At 40.5% G+C, this 25000-nt stretch overlaps 3 protein-coding genes across 9 annotated transcripts in view; all 3 read right to left on the bottom strand.

The window, feature by feature from the left end:
* LOC132095743 (FACT complex subunit SPT16-like) overlaps positions 1-283 on the bottom strand; it is an 11003-nt gene extending 10720 nt beyond the window's left edge. The window contains exon 1 of the mRNA XM_059500854.1: positions 1-283. This exon is cut by the window's left edge and continues 42 nt beyond it. Within this exon, the coding sequence (XP_059356837.1) occupies positions 1-24 (24 nt within the window). The 5' untranslated portion in view covers positions 25-283.
* A 3905-nt stretch (positions 284-4188) lies between these two features.
* On the bottom strand, positions 4189-13751 carry tox4b (TOX high mobility group box family member 4 b). Of its 6 annotated transcripts, none has more exons than XM_059505769.1 (9): positions 13616-13751; positions 12112-12210; positions 11629-11886; positions 10072-10329; positions 8667-8975; positions 8071-8151; positions 7143-7700; positions 5086-5240; positions 4189-4585 (listed from the first exon to the last, which is right to left on the bottom strand). In XM_059505769.1, the coding sequence occupies exons 1-9, from the start codon at positions 13619-13621 to the stop codon at positions 4528-4530; spliced, it is 1782 nt and encodes a 593-aa protein (XP_059361752.1). In that variant the 5' UTR covers positions 13622-13751; the 3' UTR covers positions 4189-4527. The 6 variants fall into 6 exon arrangements, with proteins under 6 accessions (XP_059361752.1, XP_059361748.1, XP_059361750.1 ...); XM_059505765.1 differs by lacking the exon at positions 13616-13751 and adding an exon at positions 12758-13609; XM_059505767.1 differs by lacking the exon at positions 13616-13751 and adding an exon at positions 12758-13609 and having other exon boundaries at positions 7143-7697.
* Positions 13752-16024: 2273 nt separating this feature from the next.
* The window catches only part of LOC132099519 (solute carrier family 12 member 6-like), a 30729-nt gene continuing 21753 nt past the window's right edge, over positions 16025-25000 (bottom strand). Inside the window, exons 17-25 of one of the 2 annotated variants that reach the window (XM_059505756.1) lie at positions 24665-24769; positions 24015-24183; positions 23742-23937; positions 22600-22769; positions 22397-22528; positions 19780-19887; positions 16635-16864; positions 16419-16552; positions 16025-16273 (exon numbers count right to left, since the gene is read on the bottom strand). In XM_059505756.1, coding sequence (XP_059361739.1) covers positions 16182-16273; positions 16419-16552; positions 16635-16864; positions 19780-19887; positions 22397-22528; positions 22600-22769; positions 23742-23937; positions 24015-24183; positions 24665-24769 — 1336 coding nt within the window. In that variant the 3' untranslated portion in view covers positions 16025-16181. Of the gene's footprint in view, positions 16274-16418; positions 16553-16634; positions 16865-19592; positions 19695-19779; positions 19888-22396; positions 22529-22599; positions 22770-23741; positions 23938-24014; positions 24184-24664; positions 24770-25000 lie in introns of those variants that run through there. The other variant, XM_059505757.1, reaches the window with a different exon arrangement.

The raw sequence follows: 25000 nt of genomic DNA, 5'->3' as shown, positions 1-25000 counted from the left end.
GTCTTTATCCAGATTCACCGCCATAATATCACATCAACACACACACTCACACTCATACACACACGCGCTGAAGTACAGCAGCGCAGAGCGGACACACACACTCTCTCTCTGTTTTTGGACAACACAATAACAACACGCGAAAAGACCAGAATAAATGCGATCTCAACTATGTCTACTTTAAAAGACGGTACTTCTTCTTTAAAATATGTGGGTTGAGTTTAAACGGGTCTCAGTTGCGCTGATGATGTGCATAAAAGACGTTAAAACACGCGTGCGCGCGACTGATCGTTAGCTCCGCCCTCTTTCTGCATCTATTTAACATCTATTTATTTTATTGAACATATATAAAGCTTAATCATACAATTACTGCTCAAACCAATATTTAACATTTATTTATTGAAATATATTTAGAAACAGTGACGGGATTGTTTTTTAACGATTTATTTTTACTCATTTAAATGAATTGTATTAATTTATTTGTCAATTAATTTATTTTAGCCATTTTGTGTCTGTTTTGAATATACGTATTTATTATTATTTTGAACGAAAGACGTGTTTGAAACTGGATATGTTTGTAAAAAGATGTGGTGAACGTTAATCTGATAATTATAAATTCGCTATTGTAGGGAAAGGCGTTTTGTTTTCCTGTGTTTCCCGCCCTGAGGCTCAAGTCTTCCAGCGCGGGGCCCAGTCAAATCCCGCCCTGACGGTCACGTGCAGCGCTCCGCTCGCGCGCGAAAACCCGCCCCTGGCTTCTGGCCGTCCGCGCGCACGTCTCTTTCCCGCCATCTGGTACCGTTCGAAAGAGCGCTATTTGAGCACGTGGGTTTGTTCCATAGGTTTGTTCGCAGGGATTGATTGATAAGGTGGTTCTTAAAAAAATAATTTATCAAACACTTTATGAGCTAAAGGATGTGTTTGAGTTAAAATAAAATGTACTGTGACACGTATTTTACTTTCGACTATCATTATGTTATCTTTTAGACTCCAAGGACCATAATGTTAGTTTTAATTCACAGAGAATGGATGTAGGAAAATGTATTATCCATAATTAATTTTGTGATTCCAAAATTCTAAAGAAATCATTATAAGCATATTGAACCATTTTATTTCAGATTATTTGATTATATCAATAATAGTAATTATACTAATCATATACTTATTAAAATAGATAATCAAAAATAAGTGATTTAAAATCAATAATAAAACATTGTATTCATCTCAAATTCTGGACAGTTAGTAATTACACCTGGTGAAAACTCGGCTACAAAGATGCTCCTCTTTTATTGTTTACTTTTTATCCAATATAAGTTACAAAATATGATACTGAATGAAAATGATAATTACATAAATATTCTGCTGAAAGAGGACATAATTCAAAAAAAGACACACACACACATTTCCCAAAATTTGAGGATTAAAATTTCTTATTAAATATTTAAAGGTTTTATAAGCAAAAACAAGCGTCAAAGTTACTGATACAATTACAATAATGCCATTCATTCATATGAATATATATATATATATAGTACAGACCAAAGGTTTGGAAACATTACTATTTTTAATGTTTTTGAAAGAAGTTTCTTCTGCTCATCAAGCCTGCATTTATTTGATCAAAAATCCAGAAAAAAACAGTAATATTGTGAAATATTATTACAACTTAAAATAATAGTTTTCTATTTGAATATACTTTAAAAAAAATAATTTATTCCTGTGATGCAAAGCTGAATTTTCAGCATCATTCCTCCAGCTTCAGTGTCACATGTAACATCAGTCGATCACATGATCATTTAGAAATCATTCTAATATTCTGATTTATTATGAGTGTTGAAACAGTTCTGCTGTCTCATATATTTGATCAATAAAAGGTTAAAAAGAACTGCATTTATTAAAAAAAAAAAAAAATTCTAATAATATATTTTCTTTACTATGACTTTTATCAATTTAACACATCCTTGCTCAATAAAAGTATTGATTTTATTTAAAAAGAAGAAGAAAAAAAATTACTGACCCCAAATTACTGCGCAGTAGTGTATATTGTTATTACAAAATATTTATATTTTAAAAACATAGCTTTTTTTTTTTTTTTACTTTTTATTCATCAAAGTATCCTAAAAAAGTATCACGTTCTGAAAAAATATTAAGCAGCAGAACTGTTTCCAACTTTGATAATGAATCATCATATTAGAATGATTTCTAAAGGATCATGTGATAATGATCCTAAAAATTCAGCTTTGCATCACAGAAATAAATGATCATTTAAAGTATAATAAATTTAAAAACAATTATTTTAAATTGTAATAATATTTCACAATATTACTGTTTTTCTATATTTTTGATCAAATAAATGCAGGCTTGATGAGCAGAAGAAACTTCTTTAAAAAAACATTAAAAATAGTAATGTTTCCAAACTTTTGGTCTGTACTGTATATATATATATATTTACAGCAATTATTTTCTTGCCGTTTTATATTTTACCATTTTGTTGCAAAAAGAAAAAGTTATTAATTTCATGTTATCATATAAGTATTATTAATCAGTTGTTTGAATTAACTTAAGGAAAGATTATTTTATATGTGTGTAATTAGTTACGGATTTGTATTAGCGCTTGCACTAAAAGAGTGCTCTCGATGCGCATCCCTGACAAACGGCCGTTGAGGAATCATTACCGCCTCACTCTCATCCTGCTCTCAGCATTCCTCTACTTTTCAGGTATTCAGGCATTTAAAAGTTGATGTAAATTAAAGACAGTGCACTCATTTCGAGTTGCATAAAATACAGTGAATATGTAAATTACAGTGCAATAATTCCGGACATCGCACAGTGCTCATTCAATCTGGGTATCATCAGCATAGCTGTGATAGGCAATTTGGTTCTTTCTCATTATTTGACTTAGTGGGAGCATATACAGGCTAAACAAGAGCGGTGCAAGAATTGACCCTTGTGGGACTCCGCATGTCATGGACGTCCACTTAGACTTATGCTCTCCTAGACTCACATAATAACCTCTCCCTTCTAAGTATGACCTGAACCATTTGAGTACCATCCCAGAAAGCCCGACCCAGTTTTCCAGTCTCTCTAGTAGTATGTTATGATCAACAGTGTCAAATGCAGCACTGAGATCTAGCAATACCAGCACCGATATTTTGCCAGAGTCACAATTTAAGCGAATATCATTTATTATCTTAATGAGTGCTGTCTCTGTGCTGTGATGCGGTCGAAAACCAGATTGAAAATTGTCCAGGTATTCATTTGAGTTTAAGTATTTGTTCAGCTGATTAAAAGCTGAAATTAATTAAAAATAAAATTTTGTAGATTTATGTTGTTTTAAACGTATTGGTTTGGTGAATTGAGCGTTTATCTATTTTAGTCATTGTAGGGGACAGAGAGGTCATAATTGAAGAATCATCCTAATAATATATGAAGCAAGTGTAATGACCAAAGACACGCATTCGTTTTATTTTTTCCCCATTTGATTGTTTATTCAACTCACAAACTCCTCAAGACAGTAGGAAAACTGAGATGATACAGTCCAAAAAGTCAAAAGAAATGAAGAAAAATCAAAAAAAGAATGAAAAAAGATCATATTTTCATGAGCAGTTAAATGTATAAGGTACATTTACCCAATATAAAATCTATTCGCTTTTAATCCACTGCGTCACAGTAAGTTCTGAGAACGTAAAAGATATTAAAACACTTCTTTACAAAAATGTACCCTAGTAACCAGTTTCCCGATTACGGCGTTAGCAACAAAGCTCACGGGTTCGATTCCCGGGGAACGCTTGAACCAATCAAATGTACAGCTCGAGTGCAATGCAGGTCACACTGGATAAAAGCCTCTGCCAAATGCATTCCTGTAAATAGAATCTGTAATTGCTTAGTATTAGAAAATCACAACCAATTTTCCACTTTCTCTTAAATATGGCGCTTTGCTGAATCTCTCTTTTGAGTTTATAGTGGTTCGTTACCAGTTCTGATGGGATTTTGGGCGTGAACTGAAGGTATCATGGTCATTTTTGCCCTTGTTAAATCAAGCAAGCGCCAAAACATTCACACTAGTGACGTCATGGTTTAAAACAGTCTGTCCATTATTAGCTTACGAATCAGTTTAGTGCTCAATCTCACACACACACACACACACACACACGTGCTCAAGGACACAAACACAGACGCTCAAGTCTGTGTTTACATACTTGTGTTAAACGTGTTTCTGGACTGTGTTTTCACACACGAGAACACACACACCTGGTAAAAATGGCCTCCATCCTGCACTTTTGCACCAAATACCACAGTCATGTACAGTTACATGACAGGAATCTGTTTAAATACTCACTTTTTCATCCTGAATACACTTTTTTGATTATTATTCTTAAAGATTTCCGCTGCTTTCCTCTGAATGAGTCTGTACATGAGAAGATGCAGTTAACGGTTTGACGTCGAGTCTTCGATGGGTTTTCTGCTGTTCTTATTCAGCCAGAGCTCCATGCTACACACACACACACACGTCTGTCCGTCTCGTCTGTGTTTCTATGTGACGGTGGCTGAGTTCTGTCCTCTGATGGCACACCAGGCCATGAACACATCCCTGCAGACATCAGACAGAAACACCAGTGACACAAGCGCTCATACTAAAACACTTTAGAGGATGTCAGTGTTTCTGTAATGCTTTGAGCTACAGGCGGTCAAACCTGAGGAAAGCGAGACCCAGTGAGAGTGTGTGTGTGTCTCTCTGTATGTGCGTGTGTTTGTGTGTGAGTGTGTCTCCCTCTCTCTGTGTGTGTGTGCGTTTCTCTCTCTGTGTGTGTGTGTGTCTCTCTCTGTGTGTGAGTGTGTGCGTTTCTCTCTCTCTGTGTGTGTGCGTGTGTGTCTCTGTGTGTGTGTGTGTGCGTTTCTCTCTCTGTGTGTGTGTGTGTGTGTGTGTCTCTCTGTGTGTGAGTGTGTGCGTTTCTCTCTCTGTGTGTGTGTGTGTGTGTGTCTCTCTCTGTGTGTGAGTGTGTGCGTTTCTCTCTCTCTGTGTGTGTCTCTCTGTGTGTGTGTGCGTGTGTGTCTCTGTGTGTGTGTGTGTGTGTGTGTGCGTGTGTGTACCTGCAGTGAGTGGCCACACACTCGTTGCTGCAGTACTCTCGGTCCCAGTCTTTGCTCTCGATCGGTGGGTTGTTGCAGCCGGCGCGGACACACACACTCGGAGCGTCTGCAGGACGAGCGTCTGGAGCCGGAGACACGTTCAGCTCCACCTCCATCTGACACACACACACACACACACACACACACACACACACACACTGAAACACTCTGTGCAAAACCCCTCTCACAGTCTCAGGAGTTTAATGCCATTTCATACAAACTCTATTTTTGTACAATAAAACCAAATCCGTTTTAGTAAAGGTTTCACTTTGAGTATTCATATTTTTAAATCATTTATTTTTAAATTAAAATTGATTATTATTTAATTTGCTTCAAATTTTTAAATACCGTATTGTTCGGACTATAAGTCGCACCTAAGTATAAGTCGCATCAGTCCAAAAATACGTCATGATGAGAGAAAAGACATATATAAGTCGCACTGGACTATAAGACCGGTGACACACTGGATGCGTGGCGCAAGCATCTCAGCTGCGTGGAGTGTCTGTTTTTAATTCGTCTCCCATGTTAACAGGTTAGAGCTTGCAGACATCCTGCATGAGACTCATGTGGAAAAACGTGTGCATGCTAGAAATAGAACCGACTCCTATTTTTCACGCGACATGCGCGCGTGTTGGAAGCGTTTCCAGGCAAAATATAATAGGAAAATATGTTTATATGTAATTTTGTACACAAATACATATTAATTCATGACACTTTGATGTTTGAAAGTCTATAGGTTGACATAAATTCAGATAAATCTAATTTAAAAAATATAATTATCGATTTTCAAATATTGCACCTGTCAAACATAGTCTATTTTGCCATCAATACTGTTGACGGTGTCCTTTATCAGTAGGCTTTATATTAATGTTCAACATGAAGTATAGATATTGTTGTCATGAAGACAAGATCCTGGTCTGTCGGCGGTCTCCCTCTATGTCACCTACAGCAGCAGCAGCACGTCAGCGCCGCGTCAGGCAAGGTGCTGGTGTGTAAAGACACAGAAAACGCGAGGCAGCCGTCACGCAACTGACACGCAGCAGAAACACCACGCTCACGCCACGCATCCAGTGTGCCACCGGCCTAAGTCGCATTTATTTAGTACCAAGAGATCACATTACCGTCTACAGCCGCGAGAGGGTCCTCTATGTCTTCAGTGTATACCACAGGAGAACTGAGCAGCATAGAGCGCTCTCTGGTGGCTTGAGACGGTAATGTGATCTCTTGGTTCATGTCAAATTCATTTTGATAAATAAGTCGCACCTGACTTTAAGTCACAGGACCAGCCAAACTATGAAAAAAAAAAAAAAGTGCGAGTCATAGTCCGGAAAATACAGTAGTTTTATTTAGCCTTTTTCAAATAATTTACTTTTAATGTTTATAATTTTTCTTGTTTTATTTTGAATTTTACAAATTACAAACTTTACAATTATTTATTTTAATTCTACACTGATTGAATTATTTTTAGTAAGTCTTTTTTTATTAGTTTCATTTACAAAATTACTTAAATTTTACATTTGTACAATTAAATTACTTTAAGAAAGTGTCTATTTAGTTTTTTATTTTTAAATGTTTATTTTAAGTTTATTCTTATTATTTTTAGAAAGTGTTTTAAATTTATTTTTAAAGTTATACATTTTATATTTTTACATTTGTGATTTATTAATTATGATTATTTATTAAAGTTTTTATTTTGCTCACTGTTCTTTTTACATTATATATTAAAAATTCATTTTACATTTGATAAATTTTTTTATAAAGTAAATACTTTGATATCGCATTTTTAAATCATATATTTTATATTTTAATGATTTAATTTTATTTAGGAAGTGTTTATTTTGATATTTTATCATAAAAAAAAAATTTAATTTAAAATGCTATTTTTAAATCATTGACTTTATATTTTTTAAGATTCAATTATATCTAGATAGTTTTATATTTAAATTATATATTTAAATTACCCATTTTTATAATGTAATTTATTATTAGTTTTGCATCAGCTCACAGTTTCAACTCACCCCTTCTTCAGCCACCTCCTCGGTCGCCGATGGCGACAGGTCTGTTACTATGGCAGCGGGCGGCGGCACCTCCCCCACAGATGAGGCTGCGGTCGTCATGACGATCGGCGAGGGCGCCGGGACGATCTTGATCTGCAGGGGCGGTGGCGCCATGGTAACCACCTGCCCCACGGCGGCGGCTCCACGCGGTTTGGCCTGCAGAGGGGGCGGAGCCTGGGAGTGCACCATCTGCTGCAGGCGCGGGGGAGGGGGCGTGGCCTGCATCTGCTGCAGCGGCGGGGGTTGCCGTGGAGACTGCAGCAGCTGCTTGGGAATGATGATCTTGTTGACGGGGGGCGGGGCCTGTGGTTTGTGCGCACCTGTGCGTGAGCGCGTGGTCACCTGCGGCAGGTCCAGGATGATGTTGGAGGTGCAGATGTTGGTGATGGTGTTGTTGTCGGGCGCGTGCAGCGGGATGCGGGAGGAGCGCGGCGGGGTAACGGTCGGAGCGGGCTCAGGAGGCGGAGCCACAACGGCAGCAGGAGACACAGGAGCCTCTAACACCTCTATAGTCGCCTGCTGCAAAAAAACAAGACATTAACTAGTTTCTGTTAGTCATATCTTCTGAATGAAGGTGTATAGAGTGAATAAGACACAGCATCAAACTGTGAGCTGGCATTCTCAGCGCTGTCAAAATAAAAGTCTTGGCCAAACAAGAAAAAGCAGAAATATCGGCCGATATTTGGGCTTGTAAAGACAAGGTAGCGATAAATTCACATGAAATTCAAAGTGAATGTGACAGGAATAAGACACAGCATCAAACTGGGTATATCAGCGCTGTCAAACAAGAAAAGGCCGAAATATCAGCCGATATTCGGGACTGTAAACAGCCCTTTAATTCCCTCATATTAAACATATTATGGAGCGCTACTGTCTGTGTGACGGTCACCTGTGACAGCTGATTGGCTTTGTAAGCTGCCAGGGCCTTCAGATACTCCTTCTTGGCAGCTTCGGTCTTCCTCTTGTAGACCTGAGGAGGACAAACACAAACAGTGTGATCAGTCTCAAATTAATGTAACAAGATAAATCCAATAATGTTAAAAAGTATAAAAGAAAGCATTTTATTTGGTTTGTTTTTATTTTACAATTATTTATTTTAATTTTACATTTTTTAGATTTATTTCTAGAAAGTGTTTATTTTGATAGCTTTCAATTTTTATATTATACATTTATTTTGCGTTTAAAAGAATAAGAGAAAGAAAATGTAATGTTCAGTTAATTTAACGAAAGGTTTCCAAGTCCGTATTAATGAATCATATCTAATCATTTATTTTTATTGCCATACGAGCATTTTTATAGAAAGATCAATGACTTTTAAAGGAAATAAAAAGTAATAGTAATGAAAAACAACAAATGAACACTGTAATCTGACTCTAGTATATTTTAGCATATAATATGTAACTATGTAAAATAAAGAACCGCGTTTAATAGCATGAATTGTTGGTATTAATGAAAGTCAAACTGTCTCCAGTAGAGTTTCTGCACCTGTTTCTGCTCCTCTCCCAGACTGTCCCACATGGAGGCCACGATCTTGGACACCTCTCCGAAGGTGGCACTGGGGTTCTGGCCCTTGATGGCGGCCTGCGTGTCCCTGAAGAAGAGAGCGTAAGCCGACACGGGTTTCTGTGGCTCGTTCGGGTCTTTCTTCTTCTTGCCCTTTTTCCCGCCAACTCCCTTCCGTCCGGGAGCAGAGGAGGACGCCGGGACGGCCGGCTGCTCCGACAGAGACGGCGAGAGGGAGATGACGGCAGACGACACGGACAGAGATACCGGGGAGTCCACCAGGACACTCTTCTGAGCCGAACAGAGACACCAGACGTGGGAGAGAAGGACAGAGATCATTTCAGACCCACAGAGAGCAGCTTAACAACAAAATCATTCAGAAAACAGGTGTTAAACGATTAGTTCTTATCTTCATTTAATTGTAGGAAATTATGAGACAGCCATCCCTTTATCTCAGTCAAACACATAGAAAAAATAGCTAATGATGTACAGTCATCAAACTCAAGAGGAAGGAAAAAACAACAACATCTATAACGAAAACAGAGTTGGACCAAGAATCGATCCCTGTGGAACACCCCAAGAGATAGTCGCAGGTTCAGAAACAAAGTTCCCGATGATTACAGCACATGTCCTGTCCTGAAAAGTAGAAAACCACTGAAGGGTTTATCCCTATACAGTGTCTAAGGCGTTCAATTAAAATGAAATGGTTTGTCAAATGCTGTGCTTAAATCTAACAGCAATAAGCCATCCCCTTTCCTGGAGTCAGTACTTAAAATATAATTTGTAACTTTTAATAATGCTAATTCTATGGAAGCTTATTTCCTCCACTGAATAAAAAAATAAAAATTGCACATGTTTAATCTCACTTTTGAGTTTGTGTATTGCAAATTCTGACTTTATAACACAATTGCGAATTCAGTCAGAATTGTGAGATAAATTTTGAGGTGGAATTAAGTGCCGCTCCATTCGAAAGCAGGTTATGGACATTTACCACTGATCACAGAACCAGCTTTACTGACGAGACACGCATGACAATCACATGCGATTAATCGTGCTGCCCTAATTTAAAGCATGCTTTTCCTCAACCCAACCAAAAAAAAGAAGAAAAATGTTTTGATGTTCGCGCTCTTGTTGTGAATTCCTGAAAATAATCTTCTTAAAAATCATCATAACTAACTTCTCTATGTTCGGATAGCCGACATTGCATCTTAAATCTTACAATTATTCCTCACGGAAAAAAACAAGACAATGTACTTAAAACATTTTTTGAGAACATCGCAGAACATTGTACTTGTGCAAGACATTATACAACAGACAAACCAAATAATAATTATAATAATAGTAATAATTATAAAAATAAATAAACAGTGGCAAACCCTAAACGCACCCGTCTGAAGTCGTCCATGTCGTCGTCGTGCAGCGAGTCAGACAGCGAATCAGCAGACAGCGGCTGGTCAGGTGATTGTGGGCGGGGCAGGATTGTGCCGCCGCCCAGACTGAGGCCCAGCTGAGCGCTGAGCTCTGATTGGTCGATGGTGGTCAGCTGGGTGTGGCCCAGCAGGCCGTGGTTGATGTCACTCAGAGGGACGTCGATGGTCATTGGAGAAGAGCTGCTGAACTGAGAGCCAATAGGATGAGCGAGATCCTGCCGCGAGAAACACTTTCATTACACTGAGAAAGTAATTAACAACCTTTAAAATCATTACTGTCCTGTTTGAGGCTCAATCTTCCCCAAACTATGTAAAATTTAAACCATACTATAAATAAATGTACAATTATAAATACAATAATAATAAAAATACACACATTTAGATAGATGGATACAAAGATAGATAGACAGATAGAAAAAATGATATTTAAAATTGCATTTAGCCAATCACAACACACTGGATAGCTGGCCAATCAGAGCACACCTCTGTTTTTTTTTTTTACCTTAAACCACATAAACACATAGCATTACTCCAAATTATGTTGTTATTATAGCAACATCATATGATCTCTTTAAATGTGTTCATTAGTCGGATACCAAACTGCAGGAGGACGGGGCTGCGGAAGATTGAGCTATAAACCGGTTAAGAAATTGCGCATGCTCATTATCGTGATTTTATCATCAGAAAGACTTGTGTGGCGTTCTGACAGAGATCTGTGTGTGTGTGTGTGTGTGTGTGTCTCACCATCCCCAGTGCAGACTCCAGCATGGCTCCTCCGCTCTGTGTGTGTGTGTGTGTCTCTGTGTGTGTCTCCCTGTGTGTGTGTGTCTCTCACCATCCCCAGTGCAGACTCCAGCATGGCTCCTCCGCTCTGTGTGTGTGTCTCTGTGTGTGTCTCCCTGTGTGTGTGTGTGTGTGTCTCTCACCATCCCCAGTGCAGACTCCAGCATGGCTCCTCCGCTCTGTGTGTGTGTGTGTCTCTGTGTCTCTGTGTGTGTGTGTGTGTCTCTCACCATCCCCAGTGCAGACTCCAGCATGGCTCCTCCGCTCTGTGTGTGTGTGTGTCTCTGTGTCTCTGTGTGTGTGTGTGTGTGTGTGTGTGTGTGTGTGTGTGTCTCTCACCATCCCCAGTGCAGACTCCAGCATGGCTCCTCCGCTCTGTGTGTGTGTGTGTCTCTGTGTCTCTGTGTGTGTGTGTGTGTGTGTGTGTGTGTGTGTGTGTGTGTGTGTGTCTCTCACCATCCCCAGTGCAGACTCCAGCATGGCTCCTCCGCTCTGTGTGTGTGTGTGTCTCTGTGTCTCTGTGTGTGTGTGTGTGTGTGTGTCTCTCACCATCCCCAGTGCAGACTCCAGCATGGCTCCTCCGCTCTGTGTGTGTGTGTCTCTGTGTGTGTGTGTGTGTGTGTGTGTGTGTCTCTCACCATCCCCAGTGCAGACTCCAGCATGGCTCCTCCGCTCTGTGTGTGTGTGTGTCTCTGTGTCTCTGTGTGTGTGTGTGTGTGTGTGTCTCTCACCATCCCCAGTGCAGACTCCAGCATGGCTCCTCCGCTCTGTTGGCTCATCAGACTCAGCTGAACCAGACTCTGTGACGGTGTGCTGACGAAGGTCGAGGCGAACGACGGATCGTTTCCTCCCACCACAGCGTTCCCAGGAACACCAGACGGCCCGCCGTCGCCCAGCTCTCCGAAGTCAGACACCACGTCAGAGACGCCCAGCGCCGAGTCCGGGTCCAGATCCAGATCCTCATCGCCCAGACTGGGAGTGTGAAACGTCTGCAGACACCAGCACATCATCTCAATCAGATCTGGACCACAGCTGTCAGCACAGACCTTAATCTTACAGTAGATTTCTGCTTCAAACTAATGCTGTTCTTCTGAACTTTCTATTCGTCAGAACTTCACACATTTATAACGGTTAAAGTGTGTGAGACTGCATCCAGCGGACACTTCGGTCTTTAACGAGACCGTCACACAAGCTAAGTGTGGTGTGTTTCGCACCTCGGCGGGGAACGAGGACGACAGCCGCACCTCTGAGGAGGACAGGAAGTGATGCGCCTCGCCGCCGATGGCCAGGTATGTGTCACTTCCTCCCGGGAACTGTGGACGACACAGACACACACAGCGAGTTCAACGTGCGCAAATATATCTCTTATATGAAGTCAAATCAATATATACTTTAATAAAGCACACAGGTATGACTTCATTCAAAATAACTATGTTTTTACTTCAATATCCTTTCAAGCGCCTTGTAAACACTACTCGTGCAGCTCCCTGTGCCAGCACATACAGATATACTGTAATATGACTGAGTGCAGTGTGTATACACACACACACACACACACACTGCTGTTCACACTTCTGGGGTCAGTGAGATCTGTAATGTTTCTGAAATAAGTCTTTTCTGCTCATCAAGGCCGCCTTTATTTGACAACATTTTTTTTTCCAAATACAAAAACAACGCATTTATTCAAAATATATATTTTTTTCTAGCAATATGCACTGAAACGATGTTTTAGATTGCAACAACTTAGTTTTTTTTCTGTATTCCTGATCAAATAAATGCATCCCTGATGAGCAGGGATCGTTGAACATCAGTGTGTGTGTGTGTGTGTGTGTGTGTGTATCGGTGGCGGGGGCCGGTCACCTTCTCGAATCCGTTAAACGCTTGTGGATCCAAGAGCTCCGGGTCACCGGGCGGCCCGGTTCCGTCCGATAGATCCGAGTAAAAGTTCAGGTCCATGCCGCCTCTGAGCGACCGAACCCTGACACCGAACCCGCGGAGCGTCGAACTAACGGACGCGAGAACCGCACATCTGTACAGCGAGTCCGCGTGACGTCACGAAGGCCGAGCGCGTGCGATCATGTCGAATCTGACACCAGCGGCCGAAACAGATCAGAGTCTGCTCGTGACAGAGAGGATCTCGATCTCGTCCGGTGATTCCGGCTGACACGACAATACCGTTCACCGAATAAACGAAACGGCTGCAGTTACGGAGCAAAATAAACGCGTGAAACCGATCCACGACGCTGTCAGGTTCTCTCGCTGTTCTCAGGAACCGCAGTCGAGCAGTAATCACGGATTCAAGACCCGACCAAACCGACGAGGGGGGGTGGGTGATTCCTACCGACAACACCAACAACAACCGACTGACCCTCACTGCTACACAGCACACCTGTGTTACACGACTGCAGTGAAGAGAGCGACACGGTAACACCGTCACTAGTGATCATCAGTGTGGTTTAATGAGATCACCCCCCCCCCCTCTTCCCGCGGATAATGGTACGGCCCGAGGCCTGTGGATCAGACTTCATCAGTAATACCTGTTTACTTCTACAGCACACTGGACTGAGTGAAATGAGAGTGTATCGAGCACACACACGCGTGTGTGTGTCTGCAGCTGGAGTGATGTGTGCGCTGTGAGGAGCGGAAGCGGGACTCAGTCTAGTTTCGGGTGTTTGTTTCGGGCGTTCAGCAATTCTGCCGTCAGCTCGGTCTTCTTACCTCCATACTCGCCCTGAAAACACACGCTCTCTCTCTCCCTCTCTGTGTGTGTATGTGTGTGCGTGTCCCATCAAAGCGCTTCTCACGGGGAAAACGCGAACGGATCGCGCGTCATCATGGCTCCCGGTCTTCCGGGTTGGAGATGAGCGGATGTGACGCAGCGGCGCAGCCCCACCCCTCGCACGATCGCCACAGCAACGCAGCTTCCGACAAAACACGTTATTTTGAGAAGACTTCTTCTTTATATGGACACTTATGCTAAGCTTATATTTTTATTATTTTTGACAAATGATTTGACCCTTGTGTCATTAAATGCTCTGCATACTCTTCACTGTAAAAATGAAATATAGTCAAACCAAAATGTGTTGATACACCTTTAGTATTTCTCACATCATCAGTTTATCTGCTGTAGTTTAGAAGATGGGAATAAACTCAGGACAAGCAAAGGTATTAATTTGCAGAATATTTTAAAGTGAAGCTGCTTTTACAGTCATTAAATCTGAAAACCATAACACGGTGTGCTTTATCATCACACAAGAGGCATCTCGTCTGATCATAAAACTATAAACAGAGTCAGAAACTCAAATTATACTGCCTTTAACATTCATCTGAGTCCTCTCACACTACCAGTAAAAATATAAAATACAGTAAATATTAATAAACACAATTTGCATGCCCTCACTTCTGTTTGAGAAACAGAAAATATTACTTCAATTACAGAAATTAATTGAATTTACATGAACTGACAAACCTGTAACAGACGCAGATTTATTTACTGAAATGGACAAAAAGTGCATCCTGTTAAGGGTAGAAAGGTATAACACTCTAGTATTTCAGTATCTTGTATTTCACTGTGTTGGATCTTACTGTAGGCTATACAGTAATTTATTAATGAGGTGTAAATGAATCATGTATTAATGATGGTGTTTATCAGAAACTGGATGAGGTGAAGATGAAGTAACATCAAACTGAAGTCTTTTATCTTCCCTTGTGTGACGTATATTCGAGTAAACCGTTCTGCGATGTAGGGCGGGGTTTCAGCCTCCGGTGGGAGTTTGATTGACAGGCGATCTGACCAATCATAATTCAGAATCCGCCATGTCCGACAAACAGGCCGAGGGAAACTCATTCCTTCACTAATCCGTGTAGTGTGTGACAAATAAATGCACTACACAGGAGACAGGGAGCGGTTTCAGACTGATGTAGATTAACATCACTGGACTATGCTGTGTTACTATTTATTGCTCAAATTCATTGTTTTATGTAATTTGTTACATCAAGATTCTCAGAAAATGCACAAAATAAAGTACCTGAACCGCTTTTTCATTTGTTTTACTGTACAAGAGTGAGTTACTTACATATAACTGAGGAAAAAAATCGTTTATGTTAAATAATATGCTTTTTTCACTCCAGAGGGCAATTTCTAGTCATTATAAAACAGTGTTCACAGACATTTTACTGAAAGAAAAAATATGAAAATATTCAAAATAGCAATAAAAGATACTACAATAATGCTGATGTGATGGCATTTTTACTAATTCATATGATTTAAGAACATTTATTTTTTTGGGGTGGGGGGTTAAAATGAATTCCCTGAAAGGAAACCCAAGAAAAGACAACGTTTGCCGTTTTAAAAGAGACGTATTACCGTCCTTTTATTATTCCAGCTGATAAAAACAGAAGATACAACACTTAAGATTTCAAAAAATGACAAGAAAACAAATTCACAATCCCTGCACATACAGACAGAAGCGACTGAGGATAAAAACTCGAAACAATAAAAAACAAATCCATGAAAGTCATGAGTGTGGCTGGATTCAGGGATGTGTGTATGTTCATGAGTCACGGGACGATGAAGGCTGATGAAGAGAGAGAGATTGCTACGATGAAGTCATGCTGTTCAGATTCTCCATGCAGATGAATGAAACACGAGCATCCCTCGCTCGGACACGACTGCTGTTCCTCCAGACCTGATCCATCACACATCAGCTCTGTCAGAGCAAGTGACATCTTCTGGTTATGTTTCTAACACACAGCAGCACTGCTGGAAAACATGCACACGTCCTTTTATCTCTCATTCTTAGCCTTCATCTCCCAGACACAATCGTGAGTCAATAACACAATTCAGGAAACGTAACTGCAAGATGAGTTCACGTCGCACAATTTGTGTCTTCTGTCACAGAATAAAAAAAAAAAGAAGGTAATTACAACTTTTCTCTCAATTATCTCACAATTCAGGCTTTTTCAGAGTTTACATCTGTCTGTTCTGACTCTGACTGGTCTTCTCAGACTCCAGACATTAACTCAGAAAAGGTCAAATTATGAGATATAAAGGTGCATATACCCTTTTCTTTTTCCTGTGGAGGAAACAGACATCCCTACAGATCCTCAGAACTGCTGATGTTCACACACACACACACACACACACACACTTGGTCCAGTATGAGAGCTGTAGTCCTGAGTCAGTCTGAGGAACATGTCCCCGCCCGCGTGCCGTCCGTCTCTCACACACACACACACACGCACGCACGGGAGGCGGGCGATGATGATGATGATGACGCTGCTCTCAGGAGTAGATGGTGATGACCTCACTTCCTCCTCCTCGGACCAGCAGCACTCGCTCCAGACCCTCGGTCAGCACCTCCAGGAACTCCATATCTGTTAGGAGCTCGGTCAAGGAGAAACAAAGCTGGAGCCACGACACGTCTGAATATTAATATATAACCGCTCTTAATTAATATTAAACTGCTCTAGCTTTAATGGATTCATCTCTTATCGATCATTGATTGATGGTGCAGGATACAGTTCTCGTCCCCCTCGGGGTTCTTGGGCGGCCCGGGCATGTTGAGCAGGACCAGCCGGGCATCATGGGATTTGTTGACGATCACCTCGTTGAGTTTAACAGCGGTGTGCATCCGCCGCACATTGGACTGATCTCTGTGACGTGAGGAGCACAAACCATTACACCATAATACATCACTCCCTAACACACGGAGTATAAAGTGGTCTGGAGACTCACGGGCGTATGTTGAGCATGTCTCTGAAGCCCTCGGGGGTGCTGCAGGCCGAGGCCGAGGCCGTGTGTGTGTGTGTGTTGCTCCTCAGCTGCAGGGCCTTGTCTCTGGTCCAGGTCATGTGTACACGTCTGTACTCTGCGCTGCGGTCTCCTGCGCCGTCCGTGTCCTCGTCCTCGTCCGAGCCGATGCTGGTGAGACGCAACATTGAGTTCCTGTCCTTGACCAGCTGCGCCTGCACACACACACACACACACACAGCCTTCAGTGCGCTCACACACTGAAACACTGCGTTCTTTTGTATTTGTCAGTGGCTTTTTAAACATTCAGTTTATTTATTTTCTGTTTGAAGTAATTTTAGCAATTCAATTTTAACTTATTTCTTTTAGTTGCCAAGGATACATTTCTAATTCCTGGCTAAGTATTAGGGCTGCACGATATTGGGAAAAAATTACATTGCGATATTTTAATTTTCTGCGATATATATTGCGATATGAAATCTAATCTAATTTTTTCTTACAAACAAAAATGGGGTGAGCTCACTTACATTCTCATTTGAAATGATTTAAACATGGACACCATCGTGTCATCGTGATTAATACGTGCGAGGGAGAGGGAGCAAGACAGCCGTGTTGTTTGAAGACTGTGAGCGTATGGCCGGGGCTCTCTCTCTTCCTCCCTCTCTCTCGCTCGCTCTCTCTCTCCATCTCTCTCTCTCTCTCTCGCGCTCTCTCTCTCTTTGGCGCGTGCGCTCTCTCTTTCTCTCTCTCTCTCCCTCTCTCTCTCTCCATCTCTCTCTCTCTCTCCCTCTCTCTCGCACGCTCTCTCTTTCTCTCTCTCTCTCACGCGCGCGCTCTCTCTCTTTTTGGCGCGTGCGCTCTCTCTCTCCCTCTCTCTCGCACGCTCTCTCTCTCTCTCTCTCTCTCTCTCGCGCGCTCTCTCTCTTTTTGGCGCGTGCGCTCTCTCTTTCTCTCTCCCTCTCTCTCGCACGCTCTCTCTCTCTCTCGCCCGCTCTTTCTCTCTGTCTCGTGCGCACGCGCTCTCTCTCTCTCCCTCCCTCTCTCTCCCTCCCTCTCTCTCTCTCTCTCTCGTGCTCTCTCTCTCTATGGCGCGTGCGCTCTCTCTATCTCTCTCTCTCTTTCCCTCTCTCTCGCACGCTCTCTCTCTCTCTCTCTCTCGCGCACACTCTCTCTTTTTGGCGCGTGCGCTCTCTCTCCCTCTCTCTCTCTCCCTCTCTCTCGCACGCTCTCTCTCTCTCTCTCTCTCTCTCTCGCACGCTCGCTCTCTCTCTCTCTCTCTCTCCCTCTCGTGCTCTCTCTCTCTTTGGCGCGTGCGCTCTCTCTCTTTCTCTCTCTCTCGCTCTCTCTCTCCATCTCTCTCTCTCTCTCTCGCCCGCTCTTTCTCTCTCTGTCTCGCGCGCACGCGCTCTCTCTCTCTCCCTCTCTCTCTCTCGCTCTCTCACACGCGCGCTCTCTCTCTCTCTCTCTCTCTCTCTCTCTCTCCCTCTCGTGCTCTCTCTCTCTTTGGCGCGTGCGCTCTCTCTCTTTCTCTCTCTCTCGCTCTCTCTCTCCATCTCTCTCTCTCTCGCTCTCTCTCTCCATCTCTCTCTCTCTCTCTCTCGCCCGCTCTTTCTCTCTCTGTCTCGCGCGCACGCGCTCTCTCTCTCTCCCTCCCTCTCTCTCGCTCTCTCACACGCGCGCTCTCTCTCTCTCTCTCTCTCTCTCTCTCTCTCTCCCTCTCGTGCTCTCTCTCTCTTTGGCGCGTGCGCTCTCTCTCTTTCTCTCTCTCTCGCTCTCTCTCTCCATCTCTCTCTCTCTCGCTCTCTCTCTCCATCTCTCTCTCTCTCTCTCTCGCCCGCTCTTTCTCTCTCTGTCTCGCGCGCACGCGCTCTCTCTCTCTCCCTCCCTCTCTCTCGCTCTCTCACACGCGCGCTCTCTCTCTCTCTCTCTCTCCCTCTCGTGCTCTCTCTCTCTTTGGCGCGTGCGCTCTCTCTCTTTCTCTCTCTCTCGCTCTCTCTCTCCATCTCTCTCTCTCTCTCTCTCTCTCGCCCGCTCTTTCTCTCTCTGTCTCGCGCGCACGCGCTCTCTCTCTCTCTGCCCTGTTAAACTGACAGGACTTAAAAACACATGCAAATGATAAACTTTCACTCTATGATTGTTAAGCTGTGCAATTAATCTGCGAATCACATTCGTCAAGGGCGGGGGAGCAGCTGGCCCGTACAGTTAATGAATAACGGATCAACTACGCCAGCCTACATCGCACATCCTGCAATGTGACTATCGTGGATTCGTACATCGCGATATCGATGCTTAAACGACACATCGTGCAGCCCTACTAAGTACAATTACAGATTCTATTAATTTTTATCATATAATTTAAAATATAAAAATGTAGTTATTTTTTATTTTTATTTTAGTTTTAAATCAAAATGTTGATTGTTTAATTGAAACGTCACAGCTGGATATTCTACTATTATAATATGTATCAATATTTTAAATTAACATTTATTTTTATATTTTCAATTTTAATTTTAGTAATTTTGTTGCGCTTTTGTCATTTGTCTTTGTTTATAATATTTATTTGTAATATATCTATTTATTGTAATTGTTCTAAATTTCACTACTTCAACTTTTACGTCTAATTTAAGTAGTTCACGTGTAATTAACACCTAACTTTTATTGGTATATCTTCAGTTTTCATTTTAAATTTGAATTATATTTTTTACATAAGTTTCATGAACTTGAATTCAGTTTTTAAATATATATTTTTTTTATAGTTTTCATATAACTTGTTAGTTTTAGTCATTTTAATACTATAAAAAAAAATCTTTATTTTATTATTTCTTTTTTTTTTCAGTTAAGGTTCCATTGATTGTATCTCAATCACCCAAACAGTTTTACTAGTTCGCTGCTCAGCTGAGCTAGATTAGGGACAGTCACATGCAGACACAGACGCTCTCTAAACACCAACACAACTCTCTAAAGCACAGAGCTACAGAAGCGCTGTCTACGGCTGAAGATTAGAGTGAAGTGAGCACTTACGTCATCAAAGCTCCAGCGCACTCGCTAGAGACAGAGACGAGACGAGAGGAGAGGAGTGTGAGTGTGAGCTGCTGAAGCGAGTGTGTGTCCAGTGTCTCTGCACACTCACCTCTTTCTCACGATCAGACTTGGAGAGACGCATCTGCCGCAGCATCTGTGACCTCTGCTCCATCATCAGCGTCCGCTCGTACGTGTACGCACTGATGTCACTGTCGTGCTGAAACACACACACACACACACACACAGAGACACACGCACGCACGCACACAAACACACGTGCACACACACACACACGTGCACACACACACGCGCACACACACACGCGCACACACACACGCGCACACACACACGCGCACACACACGCATTAACACCAGCTAGAGAAATCACTGCCCAATCTAAACACCAGTAATATACAGATAAAACACTCTATGCTCAATGCTTCATTTTATCTTTATAAACAAGCCCAAAAATGCACCGGGACACTTACTTTGAAATGTTTTTGCTTACCTACAATAGCAAATAATTTCTGTTTTTCTGTCCCCTTAAATTATATTTAAAGTCAGCATGAAATAAAAATAGAACAGAAATAACATTTAAATTGCTAAAAGCCTTATTTGTGAACAATTAATCTGTGCATATGCTTCATATATATATATATATATATATATATATATATATACATTTTTTTTTTTTTTATTAAAATGTCAAAACTGGATCTTCCAGTATTATAGATTAATATTAACTTTATGATTTTCAGCTTTCAGACAGATTTTAGTTGTAGTCACTTTACGTGCTTTTGTCTTGAGGTCGACTGATGTAGTGGTTTTGCTGATTAATCGGCACCGATAAATGACTGCTGGAACAATCGGTTATTGGCAAAAAACATGCCGATAGTTTTTTCAAAGTTAATTCACAGTTTAGCGTGTGTGATGCACGCATGATTTCAGCATCTGCCGTCTCACTAAATGAGGACGAAAACACATGAACAAACTCTCCAGAACTGCTCTGACAGTCACTTCATGAGCATCCGACCGTTTGATTTGAGATAAAGCATCATATCACATGCACAGAACTGTAAAGGTATTCACTGTAACGCGTCAAAATAAAAGTCCGGTTTTGAAGTCTATTGTTCAGTAGAATGTGCATAGCCTACTACTACTACTGCAATGAAACAAACATTATTTTTTTAAAGGATTAATAAGAAAACATTTATTGCATGTTTTAATTTAAATATTAAATCCCCTTTTTTGCCAAAAAAAACTTAATTTTCAGTAATTAAAAGACAAGTAAAATTAATGTTTCATATCTTGATTTAATAACAATAAAAAATTTAAAACACAGAATTTCTGAGGGGTAAAATCATTAGGCTTGTTTAAGAGAAAAAATAAAATGAATTAAGTTGTGTTATGTGTTCAAATAATTAGACATGCTAAAAACACAGAATTTGGTAACACAGAAATATGGTGAGAAAAAATAAAACATTTCATATGGCCCTAATCATGTAACTTTTGTTAAACTTTTATTAAATTGATGTGAAAATGTATAAGTTTCATGATTTTAATTAATTAGATTTGCTTAATGATCAATAAACTTCAATTTAACTATTAAAAACGAGAGGAGAAAAATTCAAATGGAAAAAACAGAATTTGGAAAAAAATCAAATGTAATTTATGAAAACATTAAACTGATTTCATAGAGCCCTATTAGAGTGTGGAAATTTCTACATTTACTATTACTATTATTACTACTTTTATTATTAATAATACTACTACTAGTATGGTTCAGTACTGTTTTTTGGCTTTTGTAAATAAAGCACTGTTTTAGTTTTTGTTTAGGATCCATTTTAAAAACTATCGGTTGATTAATCGGTATCGGTCAGTGCAGCTATCGGTATCGGCAAAATACACCATCAGTCCACCTCTAGTTTTGTCATTTTTATTAGTTTTTGTTTATTATTTCTATTTAGCTTAACAAATTAATTTCAATTTCAGTAATGTCAGTCCTTTAACTTAAACTTATGTTAATGTTGTTTTATCTCATATTTATTTATTATTATTGTTATTAGTTGAATTTCTACTTTATTTTTTATTTCAATTACTGAAAACAATACACAATACTTTTAAGTTGACAATAACAAAAGTGTTATTTTAGTTTTTATTAATATTCTGAATCAGTTTTTATTTTTTATTTGAAAGTTTTAGTGATTTTGTGTTTTGTTTTGTTTTTTTATTAACCTTTGTTTACATTATTTACTTTTTATAATTCTATTTAGCTTTAATTTATTTATTTTCTTCAGTTTTATTAACTTTATTCCTTTACCTCTAACTTATTTCAGTTCATTGCCAAGGTAAACTTTTTTTAATTTTCAGTGATGTTTTTTATTTTATTTTAAGCTTGCCATCAAAGTATTTAATTTTAATGTTCATTTCTTTAATATCATTTTTTTATAATAACAGTTTCAGTCAATGATAGCCAGAGTAATTTAGGTACCATTATAGTTTTTATATTTATATTTTCAGTTTTCATGTTAATTTGAGTAGTTTTATTGTATTTCCAGTAACACCACGCTCTTAGACGTAATTAAAGTGAATGTATTGGAGGTTCTGAGGTATTTATATCTGGAGGTCAGGAGGCTAATCTGAGTGTTAGCAGGATGATAATAGCAGGATCAGATTAATAACAGGATTGGAGCGTGTCTAGTGTGTAATAACAGAAGGTCATTCACCATCTCCACCACCTCCACATAGGCATCGATGCGCAGGTGATACAGGAACGTGGCCAGATCCTTCTTCATCTGGATGGAGTTGTCTTCCATCTGAGCCACGGTGAAGATCCTCATGGAGCACTTCCTCCACACCTGAGACAAGCACACAGGGTTAGCGCTGGCGCTAGTGTTAGCGGGGCGGACACACACACACACACACACACCTTGTGCTGGCGCAGCAGGAAGGGCAGCAGCATCAGCATCCCTCCGTCGTGGACGATCCACCACACGTCGATGAAGCCTTCGGTGCATGGCTCAGAGTTACTGGGGAACAGAGAGATGTTCTTGGGCACCAGAAGAGCCAGATGAGCCGTGGTGGTGACCCGCACCGTGTCTGAGACAACACACACACACACACACATCATCAGAACACACACTGGAGCTGGATCATTGCCTGCATCTAACACTTTAAAAACATTAGTTACTTAACATACAATACATGGCAGGAAATTATATGAAAATGTAAAATCAAACTTATTTAGACTATTTCTAATTACGGTTCACTTTAACTTCACTGCAAACAAAAGTTAGTACAGGAATACCAAAAATGTTACAAAATATAAACGAATTCTAAATATGAATTCAATTGTTACTTGAAATAACTGTTGAGTGAAATAAAACTGCATTTCTGTTGAGTTGATCATCACTGTTTTGTGTGTTAAAACACAATCGACTGAATAAAGACTACTTTACATTATACAGAAAAATAACAAATTAATAAATATATCATCATAATCTGTGACAAAAAACACCATTATAAACTAGGTTAGTGGATAACTCCACAGGAAAGGCTAGAAAAATCACAAGTGCACAATAATAGAATAAAATCTGAACTATCAAGTGTAAAAACATTATTTAATGGGGAACAAATAAAGGTTTAGGACTAAATCTGGTCAAATGTCACACATTGCTCTTTGCAGTGTTTTTGAAGTGCTATTCAAGTCCTTCAAAAGGCTGGTGGTCCACGTAAGACACACGCAGATAACACAGAGACTCTGGATGAATGGGTTCAGCTCTGCAGATGGAAGTGCTCCTCAGTTCAGCACTGAACAGAGTACGATCGGTTTAATTTGCATGAGGAATATTTAAATAATAACACGCAAGTCATTATATTCATGCATATTAAGTGATTTTGCAATGGTTTAAATGGTCACAATTGTGAACATCCATAAGAAGTAAACCGATTATCGGTCCATCTTTAGTGACTTGAATGACTTTATGGTGTTTGTGTGTTAATTTTGGATCTTGTTGATATAAATCACCATCCAGTGGCATTATAAACCCAAGCGGCTTGTGTGTGACTCACTGATGAAGGTCTTCCAGCTCTGCGGGTCTTCGCTCTGTCTCCAGGCGTCCGGCCAGCCCATGACCACAGTGTTGTGACGCATGCCGCCCAAACCGCTGGACTGGATCATGTGACTGATGCCCTCGCGCGGCTTCTGTGTCACGATGCACTGGACGAAGCCCTTCACGCGCTCCTTCTCCATCAGATGCTTGAGCGTCTGACACAGAGAGAGAGAGAGAGACGTGTCTGGTGGCGGTCAGGTCACATGATCTGGACTGAAGCAGTGATAAACACCTGCTCGGCGGCCAGAGCCTCGCCGTAGGTCTGCAGGAAGTTCCCCGTGATGACAGTCCCCACGATGGTCAAACCCTTCCCTGCTTTGAGCTGAGAGGCGAAGGTCAGCAGACGTGGATGTTTGACGTGAGCGTCTTCATCCAGCTTCAGCAACACCAGCAGCTGAGGCCTGAGTAAGAACAAGACTTTACATTTATTTGACACAAACACAAACAAATAGTAAAAAATTTGATTGCATAATTTATAATACATTGGCCCTCCAATATATATTTTACAAATGACCATTAATAAAAATATTTAAATTATAAAAGAAATACCTAAGCACAAATAATAGCTCTATGGAATTATTACCATCTTTTTAGCACTAAAATAAGCATACATAAAGCATGAAAAGCATTAAATGTAATAATGTATACATAGTTCCTCTAATGTATATTTCAGCACCGACCATGAGAAATATTTATAAAAACAACTGCTAAAAATCTGAAAAATCACACATTGTACATTTTGTAAAAATTATGTGAAAATCAATCATTAAATTGAATTATTTCTGAAACAAGCATAAAAATACAGCGTACATGTATAGTTTCAGATAACAGTGGTTTAATGTGTGAGAGTGTGTGTGTGTGTGTGTGTGTGTGTGTTTGTACCTCCAGTTCTTGGTGTGCGGTGGACCTTCCTCCAGCCGGAGCAGAGCAAACCGAGCCGCACTGAGAGACAGACCTCTGATCCCATCACCCCACTCCTTCTCCGCTCTGAACACACACACATGATTAATACTCACACACACACACACACACAAGATTAATACTCACAGACACACATACACAATTAATACTCACACATGATTAATACTCACACATACGCGATTAATACTCAAACACACTCACACACACGATGAATACTCACACACACACATACACGATTAATACTCAAACACACACATACACGATTAATACTCACACACGATTAATACTCACACACAC

Source organism: Carassius carassius, chromosome 2 (genome assembly GCF_963082965.1).
Source record: "Carassius carassius chromosome 2, fCarCar2.1, whole genome shotgun sequence".
NCBI classification, from domain to species: Eukaryota; Metazoa; Chordata; class Actinopteri; order Cypriniformes; family Cyprinidae; genus Carassius; species Carassius carassius.
The sequence above is the reverse complement of the archived record's forward strand: the minus strand, read 5'-3'. Positions and strand labels throughout refer to the sequence as shown.